Source organism: Eptesicus fuscus, chromosome 7, assembly GCF_027574615.1.
Source record: "Eptesicus fuscus isolate TK198812 chromosome 7, DD_ASM_mEF_20220401, whole genome shotgun sequence".
NCBI classification, from domain to species: domain Eukaryota; kingdom Metazoa; phylum Chordata; class Mammalia; order Chiroptera; family Vespertilionidae; genus Eptesicus; species Eptesicus fuscus.
In genome coordinates, this window is record NC_072479.1 from 35066424 (window position 1) to 35084655 (window position 18232).

Genomic DNA, 18232 nt, shown 5'->3' on the forward strand with positions numbered 1-18232 from the left:
CTCAATACCTGGATCAAACTGCACTTCCAAAACAATTTATTTCAAATGATTAGTTTCATGGAGTCAGTGGAAACTCATAATAGCATGGGAATTAATTTTGTCTTTTTAGTATGTGTGCTTTGAATAAAGTTACTGAAGTCAAATATATTAACTGTCCATTTCATAGAATCATACCATGTTAGAGCCAAAACAAATCTTGGCAGTCATCTAAGCACTTCATCTCACAGGTTCGGAACTGAAGTGCAAGGAAGTTAAGTGACTGGACAAAGTGGAAGGGACAATGAGAGGAAGGGCCCTAAGAGAGAGAGAATGTGTAGACTGCATTCATGAATTACACAGAAAACATTTCATCTTACCCCTAGCCCCTGCTGATGACTTGGAACAATAGTAACAGTAAAAATAACAACAGGTAATTATAAAGCCAGCTTTTATTCTGTACTTACTCTGCCCTGGGAACATCTAATTTTAATCTTTACGTAAACCGCTGAAGTGAATTGAGTCAGTTAATGTAATTTTCTCTTAGTCACTCAGCTGAAAACCAGAGAAGCCAACCAGAGACCTGGACTGATTCTAATGTCTGGTGTGCTAACTGCCATGTACTTCTAAAAAGCATGTGCTACTTCTCGAGTTACATATTTTAAGGAGGGTAGCATTTTATATTTAATCTCTTTTTGAAGATATTGACCTACTCCATACAATCAGCTTATAAAATTTATTTATAGTTATTAAAATTAAAAATTTATCTACTTACAGTGACTTGATATTAATTGTTAGTGGAGACATAAAGAGTTTAAAAATTATTTTTAAGGTCAAATCTGCTTTTAGGCTATTTCTATTACTTTATTTAATTGGCATCAATAAAGATTAATCAAGCATAAATCTCAATGGAACTTATAAGATATTACAAATTATTATATGGCTTTCAAAAAATTTCCATAGAAATAATAGTATAAAATCAAAGCTTTCCAGTTGACTGGTTTATCAGTAAAATGATCCATGCCAATGAAACTGTAACTGGTTACTTTAAAAAGATATAATAAATAAATATACATGTGGGTATATAATATATGTAAACATGTCTCCATCCTTACACTTATATACATCTATATCAATAAGCGCTATAATTTTTCCATTAATATAATAACATTCTGACAAATTTTATATGGGAGAAAAACTAGAGCAACTTTTCAGAATCCCTTGAGTTTGGTCTCTTAATTTCTAAAAATAATGATAACATTTACTGATTTTGCATGCCAAAAATATTATCAAAGCAAAAAGCTAAACCAAGCTATATAATTCTGTGCCATTTTGATTCAAAAATAAGAACATGATATCTCTGAACTAATATGAAGGTTAGATGAGTAATCAATAGAAAAATGTGTGTAGGTATTTATTTGTGATTGAAATGTCTTCTGTAGTTGTCTATAAGCTGTTCTGAACAAGATGTAGTTTTGCCCTAATAAATGACTTTCACAAAGATAGATGTATTAAGCATGAAAATATCCAGAGTTTTTATTATATCCAGATAATAAATTGTATTTGACTTTTATTAATCCCCAATTTTAAAAAGATAGGTAAATTCTTGTAATCATAGGTCAAAAGTAGTCCTTAGAGGTATTAGTTATGTTCAACTGTGACTGTATTTCCAATAAAGATTAACAAAGTCATACTTTCAATAATATCATAGAATGAAGGTAATGCATTTTACTTTTCTCTAACAATTCCTTTCCTGGGCTTATAAGTATTTGATTCAGTACATAGAACATCACAGAACTAGATAAAAAATGGTTGACCAAACAAATACAAGAATCTGAATGAATGGAGAAGCTTACTTTCAAAGTATATATTTTAGGTGTGTGTTTATTCCAATATTCATTTTCCACTTTCCACCCTTTGCACCACCACTGTCCCAGTTCAAATCAAAACCATCACTTACCTGCTTGACAGCAAGAATACCTGTCCAACTTATGCACCTTCAAGCCATTCTTTTTTTTTTTCTTTTTTGATTAAGGTATTACATATGTGTTCTTATCCCCCATTTGTCCCCCCACCCCCCGCATTCATGCCCTCACACCCCTGGTATCTGTGTCCATTGGTTAGGCTTATATGCATGCATATAAGACCTTTGGCTGATCTCTCCCCTTTACCCCCACCCTCCCCTAATTTCCCTCTGAGGTTTGACAGTCTGATGGATGCTTCTCTGTCTTTGGATCTGTTTTTGTTAATCAGTTTATGTTGTTCATTATATTCCACAAATTAGTGAGATCATATAATATTTATCTTTCTCTGACTGGCTTATTTCGCTTAGCATAATGCTCTCCAGTTCCATCCATGCTATTGCAAATGGTAAGAATTCCTTCTTTTTTACCGAAGCGTACCATTCTACAAACAGTAGCTGGGAAATCTTTTTAAAAGAAAAACTTCATCATCACTCCCTCACTTAAGACTTTTCAATAGATTCCCACTTTAATAGGAATAAAAGTAATTTAAATTCCTAAATATGGCCTAAAAGTCCCTCAGTAATCTGGTCAGTACTTATTCTCCAACCTGGCTCTATTTACCTTATACCTTTGCTCATTACCTTCCTTGTATTAATTTCATAAAGGCACTAAAATCTATTTTCTGTCTCAAGACCCTTCTTGAATATTCCTCTCTTATTTTAAAATATGACTTGGTACTTATTCCTTGGATCTCTCACTTGTTGCTAATTAGAGAGGCCTTTCCGGACTATGCCACCTGCAGGAGGTTTCCTGGTGCCCTCACTCTCTCTGACACCTGTCCTCATCTATTTTAGAACTTGTAACTACTTGGGCATGCACATTAGCTACACCAGTGATCACGACGATTGTTTACTTTCTGCCTCCTACAGATCAAACATTGATGGAGACAAAGGCTATGTCTATTTTGTTTACCATTTTATATTCAGGGCTTTGTACAGAGTGTATCGCATGTGATAGGCAATCAATAAGTACTCACTGAATAAATTTATTCTTATTAGTCATTCAACACAACTATGTTTGCCTGACATTTAATTATTTACTGTTGACTGCAATTTAATACATGTTTTGTCAAATTGTATTTGGTATATCTTAAGGATATACTATTCCATGTTTATGCACAGAGGTAGTGACTTAAAAAGCAACAGCAGGTTTTGAAAAATATAAATACAAATTTCCATTACCTTTACCTTTCAGCCTTATAGCAATTATTTAATTATCAAGTCATAATTGTTATATATAATATACATAAATTACCTTTTGTTAGAATGGATTGTGAGCCCTTGAGTACACTGGCTCTCTCTCTCTCTCTCTCTCTCTCTCTCTCTCTCTCTCTCTCTCTCTCTCTTTCTCTCTCTCTCTCTCTCTCTCTCTCTCTCTCTCTCTCTCTCTCTTTCTCTCTCTTTCTCTCTCTTTCTCTCTCTCTCTCTCTCTCTCTCTCTCTCTCTCTCTCTCTTTCTCTCTCTCTCTCTCTCTCTCTCTCTCTCTCTCTCTCTCTTTCTCTCTCTCTCTCTCCTTGCATCTTTGTATTTCAAGATCAAACAGAGTGCCTAATACACAGCAGATGCTCAGATAATGTTTGTGAGTAAATAAATAAATTTATTCTATTACAGACTGCTATTATTTATCAGGCTTCATTAATAAATGTGATGCACAAATACAGAGAAAGTATAAGGTTAACATAACTTTATAAATCACTATGTGATTTTACCATAGTTTGATCTGTCTGTAAAAGTGCTGCCTCACTCCAAATACATAACTTAAGATTACATGTTAAATTTTTTCCTGACATAAAGATTTTAAAGGTCTCAAAAACCTTTATTATTTAAGAAGACAGATGTATAGCCTATATAGTCACCTTAATAACTCAAGAAAATATACATAATAAGTCCAATTTACTGTGAAGTTTCTCCATATAGTAAGTCACAATTTGTGTTCATTGATTTTAATATTGAATTTTAATATCCTATATACCTATATTGAACCCTTTATAACTATTTGTGTAACTATTTCTTTTTGTCAGCTTTAAATCTTGTCAAATTATTTTTAAATCTTTTTTTGTATCACTTGTATTTACTTTAGGCACCCTTTCCCCATTTTTGAGCCAAGAAATTCCTATATTTTTAATTCTAGTAGGAACATTAAGCTACCTGTTGCCTAAAATAAAAGGAATCCTCCCAGAAAGTTTTACTTCAGTGACTTTACTGTGTTGAAGAAAGGATTAAGCTTTTTAAAATCCCTTCTGGACCTATTTAGGACACGAAGCTTTAGAACATAAGCTGCTTTGTTATAGCTCTAAGATAAGCTTTAAATATGCAGTAATTTTCCATGCAGCATGTAATCAACTCCCCCACATGCAAAGTTGCTAAATTCTTAACAGAAGTAGTCTCTAGAGAACTAGTATGTCTCACTTTATATAACTGTTTTCCTAAAATTTAAATTATGTTTAAAAATTATATTCTTTTCTATAAAATTTGAATAAGCACCTTTCATAGGCTAGGCATCATCACAGCCACTAGGATTAAGAAAACATACCACCCTACCATAGAGCAGGAGAGGCAGTAAATTAAGTAAATCAAGGCACCAAAGTATAATGCACATTTTGATGGGGGAAGGACAGCTATAGCCAGAAACCCATCACAACAGGACCTCATCCAGTTTAAGGGTCAAGGAGGCATACTTAGGCTAATTCTTGCAAGGTCTCAAAAAATTTTTATGCTGCACAAACAGGGTAGAAAGTTCCAAGCAGAATAAACAGAATATATAAAGAACTTTTGAAGAACTGGAAGATGTTCAGGCTAGGTGAAATATGAAATATGCAATATGACAAAAAAGCAAGGTATTAGAACAGTGTCTAGCACATGATTGGTAATCAATAAATATTTGTTGCCTAAATGTAGCTGAAAAAGAGAGATTGTGTCAAGCTAAGGAGTTTGTATTTCATCCTAAAGGCAATATGAGATACATGTATGGAGATACACGTTGTTGGACAACTGCTCTAGTTGCAGTGTGAAGAGTGAGGTAAAGTAGTGTAAGATGAAGAGCAGGAAGGCTTTAGGAGTTTCTGGCCATGGTTCAGGGAGGAGATGAGGGATGTTGATAGTAGGATCAGGGAAAGGGGAACAGATCCAAGAGATAGTCAAGGGGTGGAATCAATTTGGCAATTTCTTGAGTGAGGAGAGGAGAATTTATATGTGACATACAGATTTCTGGCTGTAAGAAAGGTGCCATTTACTGAGGCAAGGAACACTGATGGCAAAGCAGGTGTGAGAGAGAAGATGACAATTTCAAATTTGAAGATGTCGAGTTAAAGCTGACACACAGACATCCAAAGATAACCAAATGGAGTTCCCTCTTTGGCAGCTATATATACAGATCTGTGACTCAAGAGATGATCCTAGATTGAAGAGATAGATTTGACAGTTGGCAACACATAAATGACAAAGCTAGAGCACTAGATGATTTTGTATAAAATTTTAGGTAGGATGGAGAGAATCATAATGTAAAAAAATCATAATGGACTGGGTCCTAAGAAATACCAACTTTTAACAAATGGATACAAATGAGTTAACCTACAAAAGAAACTTTAAAAGAGATTTCAAAGAAGCAGAAGAAAAAACTAGAAATGTGGACATCATGAACATTAGAAAAAAAAATGAATGTTTCAAGTAGGAAGGAATAGGCATTAATATCAAATGCTGTTACCATGTCAAATGCAATAAGAATTTTAAGTGTTTTATTGAATTTAATGTCATATAAGTCATTATTGATCCTGAAGGGAACAGTTTTGGTGGAGTGGTGAGAAGAGAAGCAACATTCCAGTGGTCTAAGTGTGACTGGCTGCTGAAGACATTGAAAAATTCCATAAAAAATTCCTAGAATTAATCTGGAAATGGGAAGAGAGGTGACAGGCATTCAGAATTTAGGTAAAGAGGTGAGCATACTGAATGCTATTGAAAAGAGCTGAAATGTGCATTAGTGGAATTTATGTAAAAAAGAATAAGATATTAACATAGAGCATTTTTCTTCAGTATAGGCAACATAACCATCAGGAGTTCATCAGGGGTGGTGGCAGAGAAAATGATTGCATTATTGTTTAGAATTATTGACACATAGTAATAATGAAAAACAGACCAACTTTCAGTCATTGTCTTACTGTTTTTAAATTCTCTACAAAAACTGTACATTTTCACTGTCCTTACCTCCCAGATGAGTTGCTCTAAACCCACTACTTTGTACTTTGATTTTATTTTTTTTATATAGATCTAGATTTTCATACTCCTTACTGGGTTTATTTTGCTTGAGGTCAGATATAAATGCATTAACCAATCACACATCCTTACCTTCACCAAATCAAGTGAAGAGAAATGTGTATATAACTATAGAAGCCAATTCTTTAAGATCAGTTTAAAAATTATTTAACAATGAAAGCCACTCTTAAATTCTGAGATTCTGACTACATTAATACCACATACTCATAATAAAAAAAAAGTCACTGAGTAAAAGCAGCTTTTATCCAATTAGTAAATAAAATAAAGTACGAATGTATTGGATGCAAAATGGCAATCTTTCTAAATATACCTTTGGGAGGGTGATCTGGACCATTTAGTGCTCCCTGGATGGCAGCCTGAGCAGCAGAATTCTGGGCCTTCAGCATTTCAATTGTTTCTCTTAGTTCTATGAGTTCAGACTCCTGTGAAACAAACAGATTAGAAGCTTTAATCCCTAGAAAGAAAAGTAAACCGTTCCTGTTGTTCAAAATTCACCATCCAATGGGTTTGATTTATGTAGTGCTAATGCCCTGGGAGATATGGATATTTGGCTCACCTTGTCAAGTTGTATCTGACAACTTATTACTTACTTAAATGTAAAGGAGAAATAATTTTTTTTTTCTTAGTTGAGGCCCGGTGCATGAAATTCGTGCACGGGGGGGGGGGGTGGTCCATCAGCCCAGCCTGCACCCACTCTCATCCGAGACCCCTCCCTCTCACAATCCTGGACTGCTGGCTCCTTATCACTCACCTGCCTGCCTGCCTGCTCACCCCTAACTGCCCCCCCCCGCTGGCCCGATTGCCCCTCACTGCCTCTGCATGCCAGCCTGATCACCCTAACTGCCCACCCTGCCGGCCTGGTCACCCCTTACTCACCCCCCTGCAGCCTGGTCGCTCCCTACTGCCCCACTTTGCTGGCCTGGTCACCTCCTACTGCCCCACCTGCCAGCCTGGTCACCCCCAAATGCCCCCCCACTGGCCTAGTCGCCCCTCACTGCCCCCCCTGTCAGCCTAATCACCCCCAACTGCCCTCCCCTGCTGGTTGCTTCTTACTGCCCCCTCTGCTGGCCTGGTCGCCCCCAACTGCCCCCCTATGCTGACCTGGTCAACTCTAACTGCCCCCCCCTTCTGGCCTGATCAACCCTAACTGCCCCCCATGCTGGCCTGATCACCTCTTACTGCCCCCCCTGCCAGCCTGGTCACCCCCAACTGCCCCCCTCTGCCAGCCTGGTTGCCCCCAAGTGCCCACCCCTGCTGGCTTGGTCATCCCCAACTTCCCCCGCTGCCGACCTGGTGGCCCCATGCAGCCTGCTTGTTCAGTCATTTGGTCATCCCTCACTAACCCCCCTGCCAGCCTGGTCACCCCATGCAGCCTGGTGTTCAGTCATTTGGTTGTCCCTCACTAACGCCCCTGCCAGCCTGGTTGTAGGCAGCCATCTTGTGAGAGTGTGATGGTCAATTTGCATATTACCACTTTATTATATAGGATAAATATGATCTGAATAATCCTTATTCTTTTCAAAGGGTGGCACCCAGAGCTGAGCAGTACAACATGAAGCATGATATCACATTGCTTATTTTATACCAAACTTATTCATGCAATCTGTGGTCAAATTGCAAAGTTAACCTTTTGCACTCAGATGTCGAGATTAAAATTACTCTTTGAATGTATCAATAATTTGAAATATAAAAAAATCCAGATAAATAAGTTTGTATGAAAAGAAACTCCAGTTTTTTATTCTACTGCCACGCTTTGTAAAATCCGGGGTATTTAAAAAATTAAATCCCGAGTAGAATAAAGGAATCGAGAAAAAAGCGAGTGCAAGGGGTTAAATATCAGTATGTTCTGGTGACCATATTGAATTTACTATCAACTGGAAATTCCACGTTTTTGTCAAATAAGTGATTTTAGGTTTTTGCCTCCTATATTTAGCACTTGGGGGATGGATTCTTTATATTTAAGTATAAAACATGGAACTCATCCATAACTCATTCCTATTAAATGTAATCTTATTAAATTCTTCTGGCATATTCAAGGTCATTTTAAATTTTGATACTTTTCATCCAATAAAATTCCTAGTATGGAGACCAAATTGCACCAAGCCAAAAAACACAGGATTTTTAAAAAAGTGAATAAAATATATGTATTAGTCCTTAAAAATAGTTAAATTACAAAAAAGTTTAAAAATAAAAATTTAAGAAAAGATCTATCTTTTATTGAACTTAGGTAATTTTAAGGTATGTCCCAAGGAAAATTCCTGGATAAATTTAATCTTTCATATTTGTTTAAGTAAATTTATACCAGATTTGATACACCATGAGAAAGATAACAAAGAAAAAAAAAAAGAAAGAGTACTTTTTCAGCATAGACCATATTTCCATCAGGAGCTTAAAAACAAGAAGTATCCTTCTTGGTAGTGATGGCAATCCTAAAAATTAGAATTCCTGTCAGCCTCTTAGAGGGAGAATTCCTTGATGATATATTTGTTATTCATCATTTTCTCTAGCATCTCTGGCAGAATCAGGCTTGGGTTCTTCATCCCAAGGTAAATAGTTTATCCCTACTCAAGTCTTCCCAGAATATACAAAAAAAAAAGTAGGATTATGACAATTGCCTTTGAAGGAAACTGCTACATACATGGGAATGTCCAGTGATGATTCTATCCTTACACACTTACAAAAAACATAGACAATGCAAATTAAATGAGATCCAGGTTTGGAATAGACAACTGGTGCCTCCTATATCTATTTTCATTAGATATCTGACATATTCCTAACCAATGACAGATTTTTTTTTAAAGCAAACCCTTTTATAGACCTCTAATAGCTTAAAAGTCAAAGAATATCATAATGAAAATACAATACAACCTCCTGGATTTGTAGAGAGATTTTCAAACACTTGACTGTAATTTCATTTGTATTTGTTTATATAAAAGAAAAAGATCATGTTTGTGGAAAATTTCCAATGTCATACACAAAATTCAGATCCAATTTATCACATTTCTCAGTCTCTCCAAGTTCTGTCTATATTCTGTCCTTGCCCAACAAGTAACAGAATGTTTATCAAATTTAATTTACTTTTCTTTGAAATAAATCATCCAAGAAATAAAATGTTTACATAAAATTCATTCTGCATTCAGAAATTTATTCACAAAAAGATATATATGGTGCATATTTAATGAATCACATAACTCAAATAGTAATGTTATAAACATGCATTAAATATGAATAGAAATCAGATTTCATTCTTGAATTTAGAACCAGTAGTGCTTGTATTGTGAATTAAAAGTCTGCTAGAACATTGGTTTTAGGTTTAAATAGGAAAAATAGAAATGGGATCTTATGCAAAGGTCTAAAAACTTTTGCTTAATTTTATGAGTTAGCTGACTTATTTCAATGTCAGTGTTTTGAAAAGATTAGAAGTAGAATGTTCCGGAAATGTTGCTTTTTTAGAAAATTGTGTTTAATATGAGATAGAAGAATTGTCACTTTCTAATATTAAGTATCTTATTTTCTTGATTTTTAAAATATATACTTACTAGTGGCCCAGTGCATGAAATTCATGCACAGGGGTGGGGGGTGTTCTTCAGCCCAGCCTGCACCCTCTCCAATCTGGGACCCCTCGAAGGATGTCCTACTGCCGGTTTACAGGGATTAGGCCTAAACCAGCAGTCAGACATCCCTCTCACAATCCGGGACTACTGGCTCTAGCCGCTCACCTGCCTGCCTGCCTGCTGATTGCCCCTAACCACTCTGCCTGCCAGCCTGCTCGCCCCCAACTGCCCCCTGCTGCTGGCCTGCTCGCCCCCAAATGCCCCCCCGCCAGCCTGATCACCCCCAACTGCCCCCATGCCAGCCTGCTCACACCCAACTGACCCCCCTGTTGGCCTGCTCACCGCCACCTCCCCTCCCCACTAGCCTACTCACCTCCAACTGCCCCCCTGCTGGCCTGCTCACCTCCAACTGCCCCCCTGCTGGCCTGCTCACCTCCAACTGCCCCCCTGCTGGCCTGCTCACTCCAAACTGCCACCCCCCGCTGTCCTGATCACCTCCAACTGACCGCCACTGTCAGCCTGCTCACCCCCAACTGGCCCTCCTGCTGGTCTGCTTACCCCCAATGGCCCCTGCCGTCCCATCCTGGCCTGATCACCCCCTGGCAACCCAAGGTCCCAGCCCCTCCTTTTTTTCTTTTTCTTTTTATTTTTTTCAGCACCTCCTTGAGCAGAGGCCAGGGCTGGCTGAAAGCAAGTATCTAGGATTTATTTTATCTTCTATAATTGAAACTTTGTAGCCTTGAGCAAAGGCCAGGGCCAGCCAGGGTGGGTGGGAAGCTTGGCTTCCTCCATTGCCAGGGAGACCCAAGCCTCCTGCTTGCTCCAGCTCCGTGGCTGGCCGCCATCTTGGTTGGGTTGATTTGCATACTCACTCCTGATTGGCTGGTGGGCGTGGCTTGTGGGTGTAGCGGAGTGATGGTTAATTTGCATGTTTCTCTTTTATTAGTGTAGATGTTGAGAGTATTACAGGTGTCCACCCTTTCCTCCATTTCCCTCCTCCACCCCACCCCACCCTGCCCAAGGCCTTCACCACCCTATTGTCTGTGTCCATGGGTAATGTATATATGCATAGAAATTTTTTGGTTAATCTCTTCCTGCACTCTTCTTCCCTTCCTTCTGAGTTTTGTCAGTCTGTTCCATGTTCCATGCCTCTGCTTCTATATTATTCATCAGTTTATTTTGTTCATTAGGTTCCTTGTTTATTTTTAGATTCAATTGTTTATAGATATGTATTTATTGCCATTTTATTGTTAATATTTTTATCTTTTTATTGCCATTTTATTGTTCATATTTTTATCTTTTTTCCCCCTTCTTCTTCTTAAAGAACACCCTTTAACATTTCATGTAATGCTGATTTGGTGGTGATGAACACCGTTAGGTTTTTCTCATCTGTGAAGCTCTTTATCTGACCTTCTATTCTAAATGATAGCTTTGCTGGATAGAGTATCTTGTTTAAAATAACACATATTAGTAGACTAGTTGTTATGCAGTGTGACACAATAAAACGAAAGGAAGAATAACTAGGTAAGTAATATTCTTTATATAACTTGGAAAAATCACATCTATGAAAATATTAGTTTACCAAATTCATATTAGTAAATTTTTAGGATAGCGTTATAAGTATAAACAAGCACCTATTTCATCCTCTTTAATTAAAAACATAATGAAGTTCTACATTGAAAATCTTTTCTAGCCTGAACTAGTTATCTCTCCATATGTGCAAAAATTCCTTCCTTCTTTCTTATTTCAGTAGAGACCCATTTAGACTTCACTCCAACTAGAACCATATTTCTCTTTCCATATGATTTCCCGTCTTTGCTTTAAATATCCTTCCTTACTCTTAAAGGCCAAGAGGTATTTTAAAACCTGAGAATCAAAAAAAAATTTTCATTTATCTACAATGAGCCATTCAAGATAATGATGCCCCAAACACCCACTGACTATGTGAGACTCCAGTTTTGCATTAGGGTGTCTTGTGTAAAAGAAGCCAGATAGAGTCAGTGCCTCTTCTATTTTGTATGTATCTCTGAGGCTAAATTATGAAAGCCAGACTTGAAATGCTTCAAAAAAATGATCAAACATTATCCTATCTAATAAAGAGGGAATATGCAAATTGACTATCACATCATCACAAAGATGGCGGTGCCCACAGCCACAAGATGGTGGCACCCAGTCCCCTCAGCCCTGCCAGAGTCCCCAGTTCTTCCAGCCCCTCCGGGGGGCAGGGGGCAGCAAGTGCATGGTGTGGCCGGACCCGCCCTCAGTCCCCCAGCTGCCCAGGGCCGACCCAAGGTGCAGGCAAGCCTTGGATGGCAGCTGCCCAGCTGACGCCCAAGGCGCAGGCAAGCCTCAGATGGCGGCTGCCTAGCCGCCCAGGGCCACCCGAGGCTCAGGTAACAAGGGCCAGCTGAGGCTTGTGCTGCCAGCAGTGGCAGCAGCAGAGGTGTGATGGGGGCATTGCCTTCCCCTGATCACCGGGCTGCCTCCAGCCCCTGAGGGCTCCCGGACTGTGAGAGGGGGCAGGCTGGACTCTAGTGTTATAATACTAGCCTTGCTTAGTGTTCTTTCCCACCTAATGTCCTTACTTTACCTGACCTCTTTGTAAATCTCTCCTGGTCACAGGCCTTGTTGAGTATCCCACAAGCTTGGCAACAAATCTCATCAACCAACTTGACCTTCTAGGCTAGGCTCTTAAAAATTTCTACTAAACCTGTCTTTCGCTTTTTCACATTGACACTCAGTTATTATCACACTATCAAGCTGTAGTTCTTTTGAATATATCACACTCCCCCACCCCTTTATATGTGGCTTAAAATCATGAATTTTTCTACTGAAAGAACCTGGCCAGCCCTGGTTCTAACTAAATAAACAAAGTTCACCAAATCTCAATAAAGTAACTTGAATCAATAAATAGCTTATGGATTCAAATCATTCTATGTCATAAAGGGCTAGTGAATGTATTTTATGACCCTAGCAATAAAATTTTAAAAACACTTCAAGATAAAACATATATATATTTTAACCTGAACTTGAAGGAGTTAACATCAAGACCCATTTTTAGTGTCTACATGATCTATTTCCAAATACTTGGCTTTGGATTTTCTCATTTTTAAGGTTTAAGTTTCTATTTATCTAGTTGCCCTGAAAAAGTGGTTTCACAGAGATATAAGAACAATCCCTAGATGTTATAGTTAGCATAAGGATCAATATCTGAGCTCCATCACTCTGACCTTCAAACAAGACTAACATAGCCCACCTTAATATATGTTCTAGTTATTCCTGGCACTACAGCTATAGGAAACTGATTTGAAAGTCTTCTGATTATGAGGAGAGCTTTAGTAATTTTGCAAGGATTCAGCAGTAGTTATGTAAAAACATAGATTTGTATATCATGAAAATATAGACTCACAGAATTTGTGCCATTTTGTTGACTTATATTTTAGCCTTTCTCATCTGGCGTTCTATAAGAAAACAGAGCTCTAAATAATAATTTGACTGCCATTTTTCCAAATCTGACAAAAATGGTACATAGTTATACCCATCCAGATACAGAGAAAAGAAGTCATTCCATCTCATACAATAGACACCTCAGGGCATTCGGTCTCACTTCTCTAAGAGAATCTTAGAATTTGTAATCCAGGTAAAACTCTTGATCAAACTATGTCACTATCACGATTTGTTGAGCCTTACTTTTAGGGCAATTCCTAGAGATAATTTCACACTCCAGCTAGCATTATTGACAAATACCCTACTATTGGACTTGCAATTATATAACATGTGGTCTTCCAGTGGCTACAGGGAATGCTGTTACACTACTGGGAACTACTGCTAGGTTGATTTTCACTCACTTTTATCATGTTAGTCCACTGTCAAAAACCTTTGAATTGCTCCTTATTTCCAAAAGACCAGGATCTTATTTTCTTAGCCTCAGTTCCATATTTCCCTCCACATTCCTACTTTTTTCCTTAATGTCTCCAATAATTTTTCTCGTGGCTGCTCATGCTCATGGTGCTCCTTCCTCTATGACATCCAGTCCTCCATTTCCTCGAGTTATTTTTTTCCATCCTCCCAGAACCTGACAAGGCTGCTCTGCCACTTCGGCTCTCAAAGCCGCATGAAGGTGCAAAGGTCCCCCGTGAGAACGCTCAGGTTTCTGTGCTGTTGTATTCTAGCTCTCCCCAAACATCCTGCCTCCTGAATTATTCATGCATGTGCTTTTCTTTCTTACCAGGATGTAAGTCTCTAAAAGCAGTGTTCAGGCACATAACAGGAAAAGCAAGAAAATCAGTCTGATTTGGCTTTTGGAAACAAGGAATGATTTTATTGAAGGGAGTGATTTAGGCCCATACAGGGAACTAAAATTTTGATATAGTTTTCAGACTACTAATGACATCTGATTGTGAAAATCATATTTTAAAGCCATAATAAGCCAGAAGACTTGGCCTTGAGTCCTAGTTTAATCTCTCTATTAAGTATGGAACCAAGAGCATGTAACCACCTTGGCCTTTTGTTTTTAAATTGATTTGAGAGAGAGGGGGGGGAGAGAGAAGGAGAGAGAAAGAAACTTCAATTTGTTGTTCCACTTATTTATGCATTCATTGGTTGATTCGTGTATCTGTCCTGACTGAGGATAGAACCAGAAACCTTGGCATATTGGGCAACACTCTAACCAACTGAGCTACCTGGTCAGGACTGGCCTTTTTTCCTTTATATATTAGCATCCTATTAGCATCCTACCTTGTTTCCCAATGTACTCATTCTCACTTTTAAATTTTTCAGTGGTGCTTATCTTCACCTAAAATCCTATGTTTCATCTATAGTTTTATTTAGTGTGTTACCTACTAGAATAAAAATCTATTTACATTATAACCAGTGATAAAATGGGATGTAAACAATTTGTACACACACACACACACACACACACACACACACACACACACACACTGAATTCTTAGAAGCTAGAACAGTTCCTCATATAGAGTAGAAATTCAGTACAACTTGGGTAAATGACTAAATGGACATTGAACAAACTGTGGAACACCAGGAACTCTGCTCTGAATTCTCTAATCTTTTCCTCAGGATTGTTGGGTCACCAGAGAGCAATAGACCCTTTTATCTCAGCTCCCTGAAGAAATGGTTTTACTGAAATGTGATTAAATGTTACGCGCTCAGCTTTTAGAGAAATGCCTATTTGAACAGCGATTTTGTCTTTTGTTATTCCATGACCTCAATTTGAGAAACTTTACAATACATTTGTTCTTGAATTCAGTGCCACAAAGTTTATCTCCTTGATCTAAATTATGTTCTGCTCAGAGAATGAGAACTAAACATGCCTAGCAGTCTTGCTTTGTGCCTTAGTGTTCCTGACATTCATTTCAGTTCAGTGCTTGGGGCAGTAATTATACAGGCTCAGGCATCTTGTTAGATACATCCCTCCACTGAATTTCACTAGATTCTGTCACTGAGTTGTGCTACAGCATATTGCAATGAATTTTATAAGAATCTCAAAACCACTTGGAAACAGGCAAGTTATAGATCTCAGGTTACTAACATGGTTACTAACATGTGTGTGTACAGCTTTCAATTAGAGAAGAGCCATCAGTTAAAAAAATGGCAAGGGCAATTTCACACATTATTTTATCTTCTGAGAAAATTTAATAGATTTAGCAATACTAATTTAAGGATAATGGGTGCATAAATTAAACAATTCCTTATTTTGTGGAGATGTATTTTAAAATATTCAGGCATTAGTCATAGGGATTATAAATGAACAGACCAACATTATTTTTCCCAATTTCTATGAGATATTTATTTACAAATAAAAAAGAGTTTAAGGAAATATGGGGGCAAAAATATATTAATTTGAACTTCTTCAAGATTTCCAGCAATATGCCTGGCAAATGGCCAATGGTGAGTTTGTTTCTCTTACATTTTTAAAAGGAAAAAAAAAAGCAGAGAAATGTAAAAGAAGGTAACCTTTATTGATTATCCACTGCATGTGACATTATCATAGTATCTCACTTATTCCTCCTAACTCTTCATCAAAGTAGTTGTTTAAGCCCCAATTTAAAATGATGACTATGAGGGTCAGAAAAGGAAGATTCCACAGCTAATTTAACTGAAGAGATCCCCCTGAGATTCACACCCAAGCCTAGTGGGCTCTGAGGTTTCCATTCTTTCCCATTCAGCTGTCCTAAAAGGCCCTTGTAATTATGTTTGCCGACTTCTTAGGTTACACAGTGAAGAGGTAAATGGTAACCCTCATCCAAAAAAAGACTAAGATACGATTTATGTGTTCAAAAGGACTTTGTTATCTTCCCTTGCAGAACAGGTTTGCCAGGGATGGACAGTGTTCTCTTTCATGGACAGGAGAAAGCTATGAAATAGGAGAAAGGAAGATAAGGGCAAATAGAATACAGTTTGCTAATTATAGCAGGCAATTATAGGGCTATTTGATTTTCTCTTTTGGTTTAATTGGGCTCTTCATTCCATTTGTTTGTGTGGTGTGTTTTTTTTAAACTTGACTATAACACACTTTATAGGAATAAAGACAAAATAGAAGGCATTCCTGTAGATAGATATAGTGATTCTGGAAATATCCAAAACCTTTTAGATTATGAATCTCTTTGAGCATTAGATGAAAACTGTAGACATCTGCTTACATTATACACACATGCAGCTTTAAAAAACACTTTCATACCATTTGAGAAACGTCACGTGTCTCTGACACCCATCCAGACTCAGGCTAGGGCCACCACGCTAATGGCAGAGGTAAGTTATTGGTCATCGCATGGAGAGTGTCCATGCTGTTTCTAGGAAGCATGTCAATGTTCATCCTTCTGCTTTTGTGAACAAAATTCTGTGTTTCTTCCTTTTTGGCATTCCTTTTTCTAATCCATAAAATATTTCTTATTTATTTTTTTAAGTTTTTGGTATAATTTAATTTTAGTTAAAAGACAGCACCCCCAGGTGCCAACTAGTCCTTTTTACTAAAAAATTACACAGGATTGTCCCTTGTCCCATAGGAGCTGTAACTTAAATTCCTTACTTTGGAGAATCCTAACACCTGTTCCAGGCCTTCTTCGTGCGTATCTCAGCCCCAGGCCTTCTGATTGGCATTTGTGAAAATTCTTGTCAGAGTGCAATTTTATCAACTGTATAACAAATTGTGCCTAAAATAGTCTAACTTTCCTCCCCTACATTTATTTCTCTTTCTTAATAGCTGGTATTCTTTTAATAGTTACAGTCAGAGGTAAAACAGTAGATCACCTAGAAAGAACTGCATGTGTGTGCATATGTGTGTGTGTTCCAATATGGATTAATCTGAATCATAAATCTTTAAGTGAAAATATGAAAAGGCATTACCTTGTCATTGCTCCAATTTATCACAGGATGGATGTTCTGCAGTATTTTTTTTTAAGGAGCAGCATCTCAGGTAATAGGTTTAAACATCCTATGCAACTTGCCGTCTTATTTTAAGCCCCAGTGGCAATTCCGGGACATACCTTTTGTTCCGCTGTCATGGTGAGACTTTGCAGTCGGCCAGTCATATTCCCTAAACTCTTTTCAAAAGCTGCCACGAGGTGAGCCTGTGAACAAAATGGAAGGAACACATGTTCAATGTCAGAACCCTATGTGGATGGATGAAAATGCTTCACTCTACAACATGCTTAATTTCAGGCATTCTGACTCTTGAAGCACCACGGCCATCATAGTTAGCTTCCGATGGCGACTCTCCATTAACACAAATCTTCACCTATCATTTTAACATCTTCAGCTTAAAACCAGGGTTTCAGTCTCTTGACATTTCATGTGAGTTCACCTTCTTGAAGGCATTTTGCAAATAATGACATCTTCTAGCTCGCCCATCGTGGAGGATTTGACACGTAAAATACCAAATAAAGTTCTGAGTTGCCAAGGTTTTAGACTGAAAGCCCAGGCGGAGGTCAACGGACAAATGGCCTTCACTTTTGTACCTGAATGATGACCTTTGAAGATATTGTTAGCTCCTCGATTATAATGACACTCTCCTTCCGGTGTCAGGCATCTGCTGACAGCTATAACATTATCTTTCCTTTGCCTACTCCCAAAGAATTGAATCGAAAAGAGTTGTCTTGACTTTCCAAATTCTTTTCAATAAAAGGGCTTTTATTTCTACTTTATTCCTTTCAACTAAGGAAGAGTAGGTAGGCCAGCTAGAAATAACCATCAGCTCTATTTTATTTAACATTAACTTTTGGTGGCTTTGCGGTTTTATTTTAAATCTCAGAGAATTATACCTATTGCAGTAGATAACCAGAAGTCGTATGATTAAGTGTTTGACAATCTTATTATAGCTCTAAAATAGGCCAGTTTTTATTCACACGCCATTTTGCAATAGCTTGACCCACAAAATATTAAGCATGAGGAG

The 18232-nt window shown here is 37.7% G+C and overlaps 1 protein-coding gene across 2 annotated transcripts in view; it reads right to left on the reverse strand.

Annotated features, from left to right (window-relative positions):
- The window catches only part of NAV3 (neuron navigator 3), a 359287-nt gene that overhangs the window by 42668 nt on the left and 298387 nt on the right, over positions 1–18232 (reverse strand). For both annotated transcript variants that reach the window (XM_054718827.1, XM_054718826.1), the window contains exons 23-24: positions 17328–17411; positions 6579–6690 (exon numbers count right to left, since the gene is read on the reverse strand). In XM_054718827.1, coding sequence (XP_054574802.1) covers positions 6579–6690; positions 17328–17411 — 196 coding nt within the window. The remainder of the gene's footprint in view (positions 1–6578; positions 6691–17327; positions 17412–18232) is intronic.